Raw genomic sequence first — 17,020 nt, 5'->3', positions numbered from 1 at the left:
GCTGATTGTACGAACTGGTCTAGGCATTAGTTTTAAGACTTGTCCCAAAGAGTTGAAATTATCCATAGGAACTAGTCCTGCCAAATGCTTCTTCCATGATCCTGGGAAAAATAACCAAAAGCAAGATGTCCACGTCATCTTATCCAAGATTTTGGAAGCCCTTCTTAAATCGTTAAGGATATGGTATACAGTCTTCAAAATGGCAGCTGAAGTCAAAGCTTTAAGTGTTTAACAACTCTTCTAACATGTAGGCAGTATGACCACCACTGTTACACAGACTGGGGTTTTTTTCAAATCATCACAGAGGAACAGAGGTAGTAACATTTCTAACAGGCCTTGGAAATACCTCACTAGCTTAGAAAAGTGAAAACTCTGTTACAGTTATGGCTGCAGTAATGATTTTAGGAGAGAGGGTGGGAGCTCTAGTGCAGCATTTTAAGTTTAAAAACTAAAACTGTGAAGTTAAGTGAATATCTATCTCTGAAATTCCTTCTTATTTTGATCATAGTCAATTTATACCAAAAAATCTACTTAGTTTATCATCAGTTAGTGAAAGAATTAGAAGATCCTGTAAGGAACAGTTAAAAGCAAAAATAGACTCACTTTAAGTCCTCGTACGCCAATTCCTGGAAGTCCTGGTTCCCCTTTTTGTCCAGGTTCACCTGGTTGACCCTTGTAACAAAAAGTATTTTGTTTGACACAGGAACACAATTTAGCTTCATTCATTACTTGCACTATTTCACTAATTGCTTTACACTTAGCAGTGGACTTGATGATGCTTATGGGTCCCTTCCAACTAGAGATATCCTATGATTCTAAGTGGTCAAGTTTTCAGCCAAGCAGTTTTCAACTGGAAACTTCTGTTCTTTAAAAACCCCAGTAACTTGTAGGCCTGTATCTATTTTATTTAACCCTGCAGTGGGCAGAAAGTCTAAGTGAATTATTCGAACTTTCTCCTTTTTGTTTTAATACATTTTATTTTTTACTTTATAACACTATATAAAAAACTCTTTGGCAACTGAATAAAAAATGAGTCCAAATAATGAAAAAGCAGAACTTCTGTTTAAGAGAAAGTTTTACCCTCATGATTCTTCTTTCTAGTAGTTATAAAACAGTTAAAGAAATAGGAATTCCATTTTTCAATTTTGCTTTTTAAAATACTTTTTCACACTAGGAAAATTGTCCTCATAACTAACATGTTTCAAAGCTATCTATTTTTTCCTATACTAAATGTTGCAGCTTTAACTGCTATTTACATGCCAAAGTAATGCCCAGATGAAAAGAATTGTATTTCTCCCTGCTTTTGCTAGAGTGACTAATGTCTTCCTTTCATAAATCAAAGTGATTACAAAGCACGCTTCTGCTTTACAGTTCATCGGTTCATTCTACCTGCTCTCGTAAGTATTTCATCAATTCCCTTTTTCTCCTCTTATGGTGCTCACCACTAGATACTTGGGCTTTGATAGCAGTAATTGTTTACCCCACTTTCCTCCTCTCTTCCTACTTTCCCTCCGATATGCTAGGAAGTGCTGCAGTGTTAGCTACTATGTACACTTAAGCTCTTTTTTCTCTCCAAGTCTTTCATTGTTTGGTTTTGGTTCTTTCTCATGATGACCATGGAAGGCTGAAGGACAGGCTGAAGGTGTGGTGGGACTAGCCTTAAGTCTCAAAACCATCGTCGTTTTACAGCTGTTTAGTAAAATGCTTTACTTGAACACAATGTGTATGTGGCACAAAACTCATTTGATATAAACATGTCTGAAAGATACTTTCTTTATAAGCTTGTGTTCATTTAGAACCTAAAATCCACATCCACAAAGGTTAAGGGCTGGAAGCTAAGCAGAAGTCATATGCTCCATTTGGGGAATACCTTGATACATGGGTGGTTTTCCCTCAAAGATTCAAAAGTGAATTGTTATCTCCAGTGAAGAGTTACATTTTCATCTGATCAAAGACACTCTTGAAAAGCCCGGAAAAGATACACTGCTTGTTGTTTCTTGCTGGCGCTACTTTTAAAAAAAGAATGTCTAATTATTACCTTTGGACCTGGCAGACCAAAACCTTTAGATCCTTTTGCCCCTGGGTTTCCTTGTGGACCCTGTATACCCTACAAAGCAAAATAAATAAGTTAATGCATTACACTCTTCCACGTCTGAAATTCACTATGTGTTCATCTGTCAGTTAATAATGATTTTATCTTCTTTTTAAAAGAAAACAATTTGCTTGCCTGTCCTCATGCTTAGTTCTGAGATCTTTATTTTATTTTTCCTTTGTCACTATCCTGTGAATTTCACTGACACATCCAAGTGTGATGACAATTACTGTTTAGGGAGAAAACAAATGGGAAGTGTCTCAGTATCTGCATCTAAGCCCTGATATATTGGGATAGTATGGCAGAAGCGTGAACTCTTTTCTTCTTGCCCCCAAAAAAAACCCAAAAAGATCTTTTGGGATGTTTCAGTTCCTATTAAAGGCTGTGTTCAAGCTTCAAAGGGCTTGAAATTCAGAAGTGGTGGATTCCTACCTTGTGAAACTCTTATCTATAATATGGCATCAACCAAGCAATGCATCTGATTTATCGCCTATGCATATTATTATGCAGATTAGACCAAATTGCTGTTTGCTTGAATCTATGACCATTCAAATCAGTTGGAATCACTTAGATTTACAAGCTTTCCCTGAAGACTAGTTTGATACTTTTTAACATCAAAAATCGCTGTGAGATTTTTAATGTCTTCGTACCAAAATTAGAGCTCTGACAAAGTATAAAACAAAAATTACATGCAAATACTCATTACATGTCCAAAACGTAGACTCACCTGGCTTCCTGGATTGCCTATTCCTGGTGGTCCTGCTGGGCCCTGTGGTCCTACTTGGCCTTGTTCACCCTATACAAAAAATATTCCCAAGAGCTAAATTGGAATAGTCCATGCTAGGTGATCAACATATTTATACCAAACACAGGGCAACAGTCCCCCAAGCCCTCCAAGTCTCCCAAGCTCCCCAAGTATTAACTTGAAGTTTGCTGCTTCTATTTGAGTTAAATGTGTTTGGAATACTGAAAGTCTGCCTATGGCAATTAATCTAATAAAAATAATATCCCTTCCTACCTACAAACTCTATTTCATTTACAACATTAGATGATCACAGCTCTAACTTTATTATTAGAAGGATCCATAGCTTATCTTTACATACCGAGATTAATTTTAAAGATTTCGTTGTATGGAAATATACAGTTTCTTGCACAACACTCAGAAGAAAAACTTGCACGTGTAAACAGAGCGGCTAGAGAGTATTTTTGAAAAATCTTTGTCACATGGTATTGTAATGGCATTGTACAGCACTTGGGGAGGGAATAGAGGAATTACGGCAGAGGGAATTATGTGAATCGAGGAATATGGGGAGGTCATGTGGGTATTGGAAGTGGCACAGACCCATGAAGGTGTCAAGGATGTGTGACACCAGCCCCTAGAAAACAAAAGTAATTAGTTTTACTTTACTTATTTACTGAAATGGTCCCAAATGCTTACTGTCCTGGTCATCGCTGCATTCTTCCTATACAGACGTGTGAACAGGAAGGCTCGTTCCTGCACACATAACCAATCTTCCTCTTACTAAGGCCTTGAGCAAGATGGTCTGGCAGGTGCTCACCGAGCATCTCTCTCACAGACAGGCCAAGTCAGACCATACCACACCGCTCTGAAGATCTTGGAGAGCCATTTGACTGGACAGTGAGATGAGTAAGTTCAAGTTAAACTTCCCACATCCACGAAGCACTTCCTGCTGACTAAGCTGTCAATGACTTTGGATGGGAGTGCTGTCCTCTCCTCTCACTGAAGCTTAGCATCAGGCAATGAGGAGAGCAGGAGTAGTGGGGAAAGGAGGGAAGAAAAACAACAGGGAGTAGGAGGAGAGCTGTAACACCGAATCATGAGAAGGAAGATCTGGAATCACTGCCTCTGCTCTATAGGACAGCTGGGCATCTTTCATCAGCCAGTCTCAGGGTACATAAGATACAGGCTGGAATGTCATCAGGCCAAGGGAATTAAAATTGTTCTGGATCCCTCTCTGGGGGACTGGGCACCAAAAAGCTAATAAATTTCAAAAGCCAGAGTGTTCCTATTTAAAATATTATAAATATAAAATTTCTGAAATAAATTTAGGAGGAAAAAAGTTCATGTGTTCCCTCATACTCCCAGCTGCATTGAATACAGTCATTACTGCTCTCAGTTAACAATAACAGGCTTAACTACTTGTATAGATGAGCACAGCCTGTGGAGCTGCATGGAATGGTGTAGCATAGTTCCTAAGATTTCAGGTAAAACACACCATTGTATTGTTGAGATACTGTGTGAATAATTTATCATCAATTTAAGTATAAATATAATCAACTATAGATACAATTAGAAAAATACTCTGTGCCTCACCTTGTCACCTTTGATTTGTTGACCTGGCAGTCCAGGAGGACCAGCTACACCTTCAGAGCCTTTTTCACCCTAGAAATAGGTGACAGTTTTGTAACTGCCTTTGGGAATTTATAAAGAACACTATCCTAGACAAATGGGTCATCACAATGTGCATAATGAGGAAAGAAGTATTCCTTCACAAACAAACAAGAAAAATAGTCAATGGAATTATCAGTATCAAAGTGATTCAATTACAATTCGTAACATGCTTCATCTGCATTCATTGTGTTGTTGAACACAGGACTTCAAAAGGAGAAAACAAAATACCAGGAAGAAGGAAACTACATTTTGAAAATGCGATAATATGTTCATTAGTCAGAGAGCAGTTCAGAACCTGGTGCAAGAACACTACTAACATCTTTTCCATAAAAGGAAGAAAAATCTTCTTTGCTTAATAGTTCAAGGCTCTAGAGGATCTTGAAGCCACTAAAAAAGAGGGATACATTTTGATGGGGAAGCCCAGTTGTGGTTTAATCATAAAACTTTGCTTGTTTATACTTTTTTATATGAAAAAGGAATGTTCACATATATTAACCTAGCAAGTGCCCTTAATGAGGTAACTGTCCATAGAGACTCATAAAACCCATCTCTTAGTTTCCCAAAATGGTAAGACAGAATGAAAACAGTTCCTGAATGTTTTCTTCCAATACAGAACATAAATAGCTAAGTAGTCTTTCAGAAGACAATTTATCTCATTAATGCTACCAGAATAATGTATCTTAATAAACACATAAATATGAGAAGCATTAACTTACTACTGTTATACAGGCTGTACACATTTTTTGTAATTATCTTGAGTTTCTGAACTCAGAGGGATATTGAGAGAGCACAGTGATTCAGAAGACCAAGATCCATCAGCTGACATTCTATACCAGTGGAATGATCAGTGATCTTAAATAATTTAGACACTACTGCAAATTTGGCCCACAATGTTAAAAAAATATAATTTCCATAAAACTACCTTTTGGCCTTGAATGCCCTCTCCTGGTAGACCTTTCTCACCTGGAAGACCATCAGGGCCACGTGGTCCCTGTAAGAAAAGAAAAATATATTCAGACTATATCAGTAATCCCATTTTTTTAATTGACATTTTGTCTAACTTGCTAGTATAGGTACTTGTAACTCTTATGACACTGGTAAAGAAAAATGCTTCTGTAACTGCTTGGCTGAGCCTAGGCAATTAGAATGAAGTGTAGCAACCCTTAATTGGAGGACTTATATTAGAATAAGCTAATGCTGAAATGGTGTGAATTACATAATTAATGTCTAAAGATTGTATGCTTAAAACCCAAACAAGCCTGTAGATTAATTTATAATAAACACATATACCACTGTGAAATTTATTCCCTACAATTTCATATACTTTCATGTAATTTCATGATTTTCATAATGAAAATCATTAATTTGCACATAGGTTTTTTCATACAAAATGACAGGTTAACGTACAAAATTCGAGAATGCCAATTCTGTTTTAAACAAGTACAGAAATAATTCTATTTGTAATACTTTTTGTTCTTCCATAAAATTCAGCTATCTTTTGTTATTTAAAGCTAATGAAGAGTTTTTAAGGATGATCTTGATTAAGCAAAAACCTTCTACATTTTTTGTGTGAAAAATAGTCTTTTACAACCACAAAGTGACTTTCAAAAATACTGTTAGAATGAATCTAATACATATCCACATTTGTGGCTTCTTAATTAACAATCTCTTTGAGGTTTTTAATGAAATACACAAGACAACCATACATTTTATGCTCTGTCCAGCAGGAAGAAAAAGTAGCCAGTGAGCACTAACCCAACATTACAAAAAGCTTGCTAAAGTTCTGTAATTCAGATGATAAAGATATAATTAAAAGCATGTAATTTGGGTCTTTGTTTTTGATGCAATCCAAATTACACACAGGAGTTGAGGAATGCTCTTGGATTTTCATCTTCTTAAAATCTGGTTTTAGACAATTTTTAAAGATTATCCTCAACTCACACAAGTAGGGATACACTTATTAATATACAGTTCCACCTCTTTCTGAAAACTGGATACTCCAATCCTGCTCACACGGACGAAGCAAATTCTTACTTCCCCAAAACTTATTTGGACATGGCTTTATTCTCCTACCTCAGCAAGGCACATGCAATTACTGCTGCAATACTGGGCTGCCATAGCTGAACACATTTCTGCTGCTCCAGACTAGGTACAGGGTGGTTTATGGAATCAGCAGCCAATATAGCTGCTGTCAATCAATTACACTCACTAAGACTCATCATATTATATTTCCACTTCCAATGCATATATCACTGACTTACAGGTAATCCTGGCTCACCAATTCCAGGAGGTCCTGGGAATCCAATTTTACCTTCTTGACCTCGAGCACCCTTGTGAAAAAGAATATTAGAAAGTTCAGCCCTAATTCATCTCAACGCTTTTGAAAAACATAACATTTACATATAGATGACTTAATGATGTCACCAGAAAGGTCTGATATCAAATGTGCAACATCTCCTGATGTAAAAAAAGCATAAACAACAATTTAGAAACATTTAAAAGTACCTTTTGATTAATACCTTTTGAGCACTAGATCACATTCCAGCCCTCATGCCAACAGCAAAGGGATGTTATCACTTTGCATAGGGGTAACTGCTTAAAAGTACAGGACCTGACCTGAGGGATGAGGGAGGGAAGTCAGGCTACATTTGCTTGCAATACAACCCAACCATGAAGCAGGAACGCTCAGTTGTGAGGAATCCTCACCGTTGCCTCTATCTAGGCACTCAAACTGATTTTAAGCCTGCTTCAGTGGAATATGAGATTGCACGGGAACTCCAGGAACTGCATAGTTTCTGTATTTTCTATTTATAAGGTGTCATAATCTTCACAATTCCTCCCATTTACTGAGGACTAGGTGCTTCAAGGATAAGAGCACAGAGGTTTTTTATCTTTCCCCAGAGTAATACAGAGACTGGGAGTGACATTCTCCATAAACTATTTTCCCTTCTGTAATGACCCAGTGTTGCTCCTTTTACAAGGCAAATTACTAGTTTCTGAGCTATATAAACCATCTCTATGTTCCGGGGTCTGCCCCATTGTACAGAAAATATGCAGGAGTTCAATGAATGTACAAATTAGAGCAGTAGAAACAAAAAAGTGCAGGTATTTTAGACACTGGCACTTGGCTCCAAAATACGGGGAAAAAATAGCATAAAGCAACACCAAACACAGCAGCCAGAAGAACTAGGGTGAGATCTAGTTCTTCCCAATTTAGATATCTTGCTTGAGCCTAAGTTGCAGGTCTCTGACAAAACTCTCATAAACTAAGTAGTCATGTTTCCTACGTAGACGCTTTTGCAGTTTTCCAAAAGGAGATCTGGCTGGCCAGCATAGGCAGACATGACTTTTCCAGATTAGCAAGACTGTATTCCTCCTTCTAGTCTTTTGGAATAAAATAATATGGAAGAATTAAATGCTGCATGAGAGTGAGAATTTTATAACCTATAAGAATATCTATTCCCTAGTGACAAAATAACATGGCAATTCTATCGCTTTACTGTGTATCACAGTGACTGAGATGTATTTCTGTGCCTTGAAGTATGGTTTACTCATTAGTGCAAGCATCTTCTAGTTCTTGAAAATGATCACAAATATTTAACCCCCATTTAAATGGCATTATTTCTGACTTTGATTTTATCAATGGGATCGTAATAAAAACTTAAGAGTTGCTAGAAAGGCAGGTCTGTTATCTCCATCCTATGTAAATAGAAAAACCTATCAATATTGTATCAGTTTTACATTTAGATGATGAGTTTGACTTTGATAAAACAGCAAGTGAGAACTTTCATCCAAAAAATGACTGCACACAGTTAGCACTTTAACAGACGTATTACTGAGAGTTACCTTAGGTCCTGGCTGTCCAAAACCAGGGAGTCCTGGAGGACCGTAAGGACCTAAAGGGCCTTGCTCTCCCTAAGGGGAAAAAAAATTGAAAGAAACTATTAATGCAAATGGAACCTTGATCAAATTCCCCCAGAGTGTCTATCCACCACCTCATTTAAGGCTATAGAAATATGTTTTTAAAGTTAAAAAAAAAAAAAGTCTTAAAGCTAAATGTTTAGATTAGAAGCAGAATCAATATCCTGTCCGTACAAGTTGCTGGGATAGATAATAAAGTTAGAAAGACATTCTTTCATATATGTCAGGAAAGAAAAAAAAATATATTTGTTCCTTGTCATATCTTTGGTCCTGACTTTATCCAATAATTTGGTGCTTCCTCAGTTTTTTTCTTGCTAGAAAGACAGGTATATGGCAATTAAAACGGTGCTTATGCTTTAAATATTGCACTCAAAGTTTTTCCCATAGTAACCACTGCATATCATGACTGTTGTTCCTACTGCTATCTTTGACTGCAGCTCCTAATTCTCTTGCATGTTTAATATGTTTCTAACAAAGCCAACGTAGCCACACAACTATTAAAAAGTCTTTTTATCAAAATGTGTTTCTTTTCTGGGGAGGTATTCATATCTGGGGGGTTGAAATTTTGTATATACCGAGAAATCTTGTATGCTGAGTTATGAAACCTTTCAATGAGATTTTTGCACTTGAGAGGTCAATAGAAGTGTAAAAAACAACTTCAAAGCTATGCACTTGGAGTGCTACTACTGAAGCTTTAAACCTACAATAAAGTGGAACTTGATGCCCAGTCTTAAATTCATTCCATTACAGGACAATATGATAATTTGAAGAGCAGCTATGAAATTTAATGCTTATTCAAAATACGAGATTCTATAGCACACTTTGATAATCTACTAAGTTAATACAGCATCAATAGGAGAGAAGTCTTAAAAGGCAGAGGCAAATCGGGGAAAGCTGGTATAACTTAGCAGAACAGCACATGTACCTCCACATAGCACACTGATAGGGTATTAGCAACATTGACATCGCTTTAATGGGGATTCTGTGCATGTAGCTGTTGCCAAAATACAGACTATAGCAAAGTATTCCTAGGTAGACCTTATTGCTTGGGTTTCCTAATAATATTTTCATGAAACCTTTGGACCAGAGTCACAACCTGGCTGGCGTGTATCCAGATTATCCGAAATGATGCAATTTTTACTGATACAAAGCCAATTAGAAATTGTCCCTTGTTGTCCATAGCTGGATTTTTCCTCCTGTGTTTGTTTTGAAGCTGATCAAAAAACAACAAGAACAAAAATTCCTCAAATGGCCCATCTTCTAGACTTCCAGTTCCTCCATGGGATTAATACGGCATTGAACAAACTGTCCTTTTAAAATCAGCTGATCAAAACCCATTTTTATTAAGTGTTTCCCATCAGCGGGAAATTTAGGGAAGGCCAAGAATAATACAACCAAAGCTCATACTTGTCTCCTCTTTAATTCTCTTTACAAACTCTCTGTTTTAAGTACTGTTGTGCTTTAAGCCAACAGTTAGTTAGCTGATTTCAGGGGTTTGGGGGCTGACTTTGTTTAGACAAAAAGTAGGGGAAATATGTAAGGAAATATTTTATACTGTTTCTTTAGAAAATAATATATACTAAAAGCAACATTTTCAGGAGGGTTTTAGTGACTTAGACACCTCCATTTCTTTTTCAACGGTAGTAATTTAGGCTACCAAATTTCATTCATGTCAAAAGGTCACAAGCATCTAAGCATCAATCTAAGCATCTACATACTGATTGTGCATCAGTATGTAGTAGTGTGCTGGCAGAATGGTACCAGCAAAGCCACAGTGCTGTAATTACACACACACAGCCCCATGGCATGCTCTGTTTCCAGGGCAAAATCACCCCCGTGGGAGCTAGACAAGTAAAACTGTTAAGGTTTCAGTAGAAAGTTTTGCAAGATAATTTCCATGCATAGACACTGCCTCAAGGACAGAGATACTTCTGCCACTTTTACCCACAGCTGTGCTTCTTGCAAAGCTGATCAAGATGCACAAAGCATAGGTTTTGGAAGAACGTTAAGCCAAGCACACCAGCCTGGTGCCTAAGAAGCTTTGCCTTTCAGCCTTAGCTCACCACCAACTCTTACTTCAATAGCTCTCCACTTGGCCAGCAACACTAACAGATACAGCTCCATGTAGCTTTGGGGCCTGGAGTCAGTCTGGTTAGGGATGGACTTCCCCACTTCAAGGAAGGGGTGCCTCAGTGAGAAAGAAATAGGCACAGGCTGCTGTAAGGCCAGGCAGTGTGCTAAATATTGGTGTTCAAATTCACAGTCCTCATTTCTCTCTTGGAGAAATCAGCCTGGGATCCCTGTTCTGCCATGATGTATTAGCAAGCCCCAGAGAACGAATGCCAAAGATATGCAAAGTTGAAAATATATTAAAAAAACCCTATCAGAGAAAAATAATTCAGCAGCATGCAGCATCACTATGTGTAAGTAGGCTACTCTGGGCACAGCAAACGCACCACTCAGCACGTTGGCTCCATTTGTCAAAAATAAATCTCTGAAATGGTGTAGGAACTTGTTCCATTTCAAAAAATGACATTTCATAAAAACAGGCTCATGTCCCAGCTGAAACAATAAACCAAACCCCTTTGTTATGTTTGGAAAGTGTCTTCCAAATTTTTTGTCCTGTCATCCAAACAGACATTGTGTTTCACATCTATTTCTGACAGCCCCTGACAGAACTTCCCAAGAACAGCAACTCTGAGGGATGCTTCCTATCACAAATCATTTGCTCCTTCGCAAGTTCACCCGCATGCTAGATATGTGCTGCCTTGAATCCAGACCGGAGTCCCACTGAAGTTAATGTTTTTCCAAAAGATCTTTTTTAACCATGATGAAAACATTATACCATTTTCTTTCCAATGACTGCTGTCATGTAATCTGCCTCACAGCAGCTGTACTAGTAGGTCCTGGTGTAGGCAATGTAAATAGCCCTTATGATAAAAAACACATAGGGTAGTATGAAAATTTTATTCTGTCAAATGTTTACTCACTGGTAGCAGAGGATGCCAGAATATTAATGGAGAAAGAAACGCCATCTTCTACCAGATATGTAAAACTTGGAAACTTAAACTATTCAATCTATTTTAAAGACTGTATATTTCAAACTTCACATGGCTGTTAGTAAGCCTGGCTTTTATCTTCTATGGTCTTGGTGCTAGAGGTAATGTGGAATTTATTAAAACCATAAAGTGTTGGCAATAATCTCATTACGTTATCTCTACATGCAGAAGGAAAAGTCTGCTTTTCAAAGTAGCTTCTTTGTAATTATTTTCTTTGTCTAACACTGCTCAAATTCTTTTTTCTCTCCCTATTGGGATTTTCCTTCAGGTGGCATCTAATATCAGCTAGAGCAATGGGAAGGAAAATTACACTTGATCTGCGTTTAGTATTTTCACTTATTAAAACTGTACCATTTTAAACTTGGAACATACGTAACAGTCTACTCCCCAAAAAATAGTTTGTTATGATGAGTACCAGTTAGTGCCAATACAAATAATTTCTTTTACTTTTAAGAAAGCACATACATACTGTAAGGAACACAAAGACTCTGTATTTCAGTCTATAACAAGATCATGATTAAGCTATAGTAAAAAATAATCTTTCAAATATAATGATTTTATCTTTAAAGTAAAGATTGGCAACAACAATGCAAGTATAGATATTTTAACAGATATTATTGATATTTTGTATGTCTAAGCTAGTTGAGGTACCTAGGAACCATACTTCTTTGCAGGGAAATTGAATTTTTCAGTCTCCTGGGAAAGACGTAACTTGCCACATAAGTAAGGAAAGAATTTCTAAGTCATCAGAGAACATCCCTTAGCAGTTCATTCTGGGACTTATTTTCAGGGAAGTATGCAATGATGGGTTTTTCACGGGGTTATTCCAAGATGTTTTTATGGGAATAACTTCTTTGAATACCCACATTCAAACTTAACTGTTTCCTTAAAAGTTTGAATACATGTCTGCTCATACAACTTTAGACTCTAATTCAGAATTTTACAATGCATATGAAATTTTCCAGAGAAGTTCGTACTATAGCAGTGGCTTTTAGGAATTGTTTTCAGTCTTTCCATAAATATATCACGGTTTCTAGAAATGTGTACTTTATTTCTAGTAGCTGGTCTAAGAGTTTAAACAAACAAACACACAAACCCAATGTCACTTCTGAAATGATAACCATAAGAACTCCCTGTTCATTACTTCTTTATGGATGGAACACAGGTCATGCCCACTTCCTGATTAATTGGTATTTTAAGTTAGTGAGAGAGAGAAAATAACATAGAATTTGGCTTTAACAATATAATTTTTGTTTGTAAATTTAACATCTTTTATTGTAACATTGACAATAGGCAATAGAAAGTCAGCAAAACAGAAAACAAAATTGACAATAGGCAATAGAAAGTCAGCAAAACAGAAAACAAACAGAATAATCCTGGTCCTTTGCTCAGGACATGCTTGGGAACATGACCAAGATGACTGCTTCAGAAGACAGGAGATGATACACAGTGAAAATAGCCAGTTCCCAACTCCTAACTGTGTTTGAGTGAAATGTCCTGTTGCTCTCTAATGTTTTTCTCTTAAAGTTATTACGTTTTATAGTGTGTTTTGGCTTTACTGTTAAAATGCAAATCCAGCATATGGTGAAATGGAAATGTATTTAGTCAGGTAAATTAATAATAATGTAAGATGAGTTAACGTGTTTTTATTTTTATGCAAGTGCAGTCCAAATTTGTCATTTTAAATGTCTCAGCCTCTGTATGGAGAAGGTTTGTATACATGGTAATAAAACTACTTAGATGTTTCTGAGATGTTATAACTTTGCAGAAATGTAAATAGAGAAAACTTTTTTTAAAGTTTGCTTAATAGCAAAAACTGCTCTTAGTTAATGCCATGCTGAGCTGCACTCTGTGCAGGACACAGGTTGTTTGACATATTCATACATGACTTGAAAAGTGGGTGAAAGTAAAGTGATGAAGTTTGCTTGTAGATTAAAGAGGTTATTAAAGAGAAGGTCTGATTGCAAAGTGCATCAGAAAGACTTCAAGAGGTTAGGATGTGATTCACCTCCATGGGATCACTCCTAAACTTAGGTGTTTACATGGAAACAGGTTGGCTGAGTTCCTGTTGTAGTCAGTGGAAAGCTGGTCAATGCAGGCCGTGGGACTTTGAGAGAAATTCAACTCATTACTGGCAATATGATAAGGCAATAACATGAAAAGGGATGGAAGTAGAGTATTGTGTGGCCAGAAAGACTTCTCACTGATAGATTAGCCAGCAGCTTAAGAGAGAACAAGAAAATGCATATGAATAACAGAAGTAATAAGGTATGAAAAGTTCTTTTAAGTAATTTCTTGGACAATGTTTCTGGACTCCACGCTACCTTGCTTCAGACAAGTCAAATTAAATTAGTTGAAGTTGCAATGCCACTAACCTTCTCCTGCTGGTGGCTGCCAGAGCCAGTGGCATCCCCAGCTGTGTCTGCCACCTGGCACTGCGAAGCAAGAGTATGGGTACGGCACTGTCTTACAGAGGTGTGGGATGGACTGAGCTGGCCAGATATATGAGTGAACTGTAGACTTCACAGATGAGACCTAAAACAGATCTACAGATGTTTTAGGCTGAGCTTGATGTGGAGTTTATATTTTGAGGAACTGAACCTCCTTTTCCAAACCTCAATATGGCCCACTAACAATGAATAAAAGTGTTCAGTGGCGGTGTTCTGCGTTATGTCACATCAATACTAATGCCATGCAACTGTCTTTAGCTCTGCTAAACCAGGGTGAAAACCAGGGTGAAGTCACTAGTTCAGCTCAAAAAGCAGAAAGTATCAGCATGGAAAGGCCATGGGTATAAGGAACTGCACTAAGAATAGACTTATTTATTTTATCCAAGGCAGTTATTTATAACTGCCACTTTCAGAGATATTGTATTATGTGTCATGAAAACTAATTTTAAAAGAGCAATTGAATAATCATTCTGTAAGGACAAAAGATATTGGAAAGACTGCTGTGTGTCTGAACCAAAAAAGGCCTTGACCTTTACTAGCTGAATGGGTGTTTATTAAGCTGTAAACAACCACTGATTATCTGTACTGATCATTAAAAAATTTTTCACTCATCTCAAATAAGCTCCAAAATGCCAAAGGTTAGCTTTGGTGCTAGGTGTGGACAAAAGAAAACCTCTAAACATACATATGTTTCTGCCATACTCTTTAAGTATAATTACCTAAGTGTATTAACTAAACTTGCCTGGCAACATTTTTATTATGCTAGATGTCTGAGCCTGGAAAAATCTTTACTATAGACTTTTAACAGCAGATTGCAGAGTTGGAAGCTGAAAAAAGAGGGAACTTTATTATTAATACTGAAAATCTGCAGCTGAAGTATAACAATTGACTGTAAATATTATATCCAGGTAGATGAATTCTAGGGAGAGCTGCATGTATTTTACAGACAAGAAAGTGTGTGAAGAGACTGACAGGAAGACAAACAATATTCAACGAATACAGTTTAGTGCATAATAAAAGTATCTGGTACTACTATCTTGGATGCACCAGTGTGAAATGACAGATAAAAAAATTACTGTCATTTGCTGTGCTGAAGTTGAAGAGAGGCATGACTTTTCCAGAACATATATGAATAGCTTCTTTCAGAGCCATCAACCTCTTTCTTTCCCCACTTCTGAAATATTCTGTAGCAGCTTTCGTAATCAAGCATTTTGTTGAGAAGATGAAAAAATAAGAAGCATGAAAAAGCATTTGTCAGGAAGAGGAAAATCATGATGGATGCCAGTATTCCAAACTTTTTACCATAAACATTTCCCATATCCAAATTTATTTCTGTGAATCTTCAAATGAAATTGTTGCCTGAGAAACAAAACATGAGTGTTTAAATATTGCATCTTTGGCAAATTGCTTTGTATGAATTTAGTTGCCTTGTATAACTTAGATATGGCATTGTATTAACCAGGCTATCAATAATCCTGTGGTTGAAAGTCTGTGTCATTAGACTCTACATTTTCAAACTGATACATGAAAGATCTTTATGTACCAAACAGTGATGTTAATTGTTGTCCCACGGGCAAGAAAACTGTATTTCCATAAAGCAATTTCCCAAAGGTTTGCAAACCAGAAGGCTGCCTCAATCAGATACTTTATACAACTGATTTTGCTGTAGTCTTTAACTCTAAATGATCTATTTCAAATATAGCATTAATCGTCATCAAATCTTACACCTCTACCAATTTCAAAGTTGTCTTGAGTTTCTACAGTATACAAGCAATTAAAAATGACTTTAAAAACTCAGTCTGAAGACTTTGCAACCACCATCTAGAATTACTCAAAATCTTTAAACACAAGGCATTTTAGTTAAAAATATGCTCAAAAAAGCTTCCCAAGTGATGGCAGAAGCCAAGACACACATGCAGGTGATTTAAATTCCAGCCTAAGTGTTGTGGCTGTAGGCAGGTCCTTGGTAGCACCTTATTGTGGCCCTACAAAATGCCCTCCCAAGCTCTGATAGCTGGGCTTGGAGACCCAGACAGAGAACTGGCTGTATGTGCCAACGATACAAAGCTGTCATAACATGACAACACTATGGTGCACCAAGCAGATGACATATATTATTGCTGTGCAAAGGACACCACTAACAAAAAACTACAGAGGAAAAAGGATAATAGAGCATAGAGGTTTCACACAGAGTTTCTGTGCCTTCTCTCCCTATATAAATAACATCTACACATATACAACTACATCTTACCTTGCTTCCTTGAATGCCTTTTGGGCCTGGCTCACCTGGAGGTCCACTGATACCCTACACAAAAGTCAAAGTATAGAATGAGTTGCCTTTGAAGATGCATTTAAAGTTTCTTTTGAATTTAGCCTGAACAGGGTACAGTAAAACATAGCACAATGCTAAGCTCTAAAGGACAAGAGTTTTCTGCATTGTACTCTGTGAAGTGCCCAACACATTGAATATTGTTAATATTCAATAACCAGTGCTGGCAGAAAGGATATCTTACTACTCCATGTGAATTGCACCCATTTTATCTGAAGCATTCTGTTCCTTTCTTCTCCTGTTCCTGACTTTGCCATATTTTCATATTCTCTCTCCTGCCCAAGCAAATAAACTAAGCTGTCACATCCTATTTAGCTCTGTTTGTAAGAAATCACTTCCCCTACATCTCTGATGATGAGCTGAGATTAATTTTCATTCCCTGACATTACTACAACCATTGTGTCCCCTCACACAAGGAAATAATGAATGGCTCTTTGGAAGAGACAAAGCAGGTAAAATACTCCGGAGAGATGACATTTGAGGACGTCCCTTCACCAATACAGTGGCTGGTACAATAGCTAGAAAAAAGTAAGTCTGATAATATGAAGTGCAATAAAATCACAGGATTAATAGACTACAGCCAAGTCTGGTGTTAAAGCTTTAACTCTTACTTCAACCCTCCAGTTCACTGACTTGTGAGTTGGTGAACATCCCATTGGCATCTGCTGGGCTGCCCAGTTGGGTCAGATCGATCAACATTGTTGCAACTACCACTAACAGAACTGATAGTCAAAATGAAGTGAAAGCCTCATGAAG

The 17,020-nt window shown here is 37.2% G+C and overlaps 1 protein-coding gene across 1 annotated transcript in view; it reads right to left on the bottom strand.

Moving 5' to 3' along the window:
• COL28A1 (collagen type XXVIII alpha 1 chain) overlaps positions 1 to 17,020 on the bottom strand; it is a gene marked incomplete at both ends in the record, with an annotated part of 75,661 nt that overhangs the window by 46,919 nt on the left and 11,722 nt on the right. Inside the window, 8 exons of the mRNA XM_081996504.1 lie at positions 604 to 672; positions 2,039 to 2,107; positions 2,820 to 2,888; positions 4,428 to 4,496; positions 5,428 to 5,496; positions 6,767 to 6,835; positions 8,352 to 8,420; positions 16,187 to 16,240. Of these exons, the coding sequence (XP_081852630.1) occupies positions 604 to 672; positions 2,039 to 2,107; positions 2,820 to 2,888; positions 4,428 to 4,496; positions 5,428 to 5,496; positions 6,767 to 6,835; positions 8,352 to 8,420; positions 16,187 to 16,240 (537 nt within the window). The remainder of the gene's footprint in view (positions 1 to 603; positions 673 to 2,038; positions 2,108 to 2,819; positions 2,889 to 4,427; positions 4,497 to 5,427; positions 5,497 to 6,766; positions 6,836 to 8,351; positions 8,421 to 16,186; positions 16,241 to 17,020) is intronic.

Source organism: Phaethon aethereus, assembly GCF_964289735.1.
Source record: "Phaethon aethereus genome assembly, chromosome: 2".
Lineage (NCBI taxonomy): Eukaryota > Metazoa > Chordata > Aves > Phaethontiformes > Phaethontidae > Phaethon > Phaethon aethereus.
This window is presented reverse-complemented; position numbering and strand designations above follow the sequence as displayed.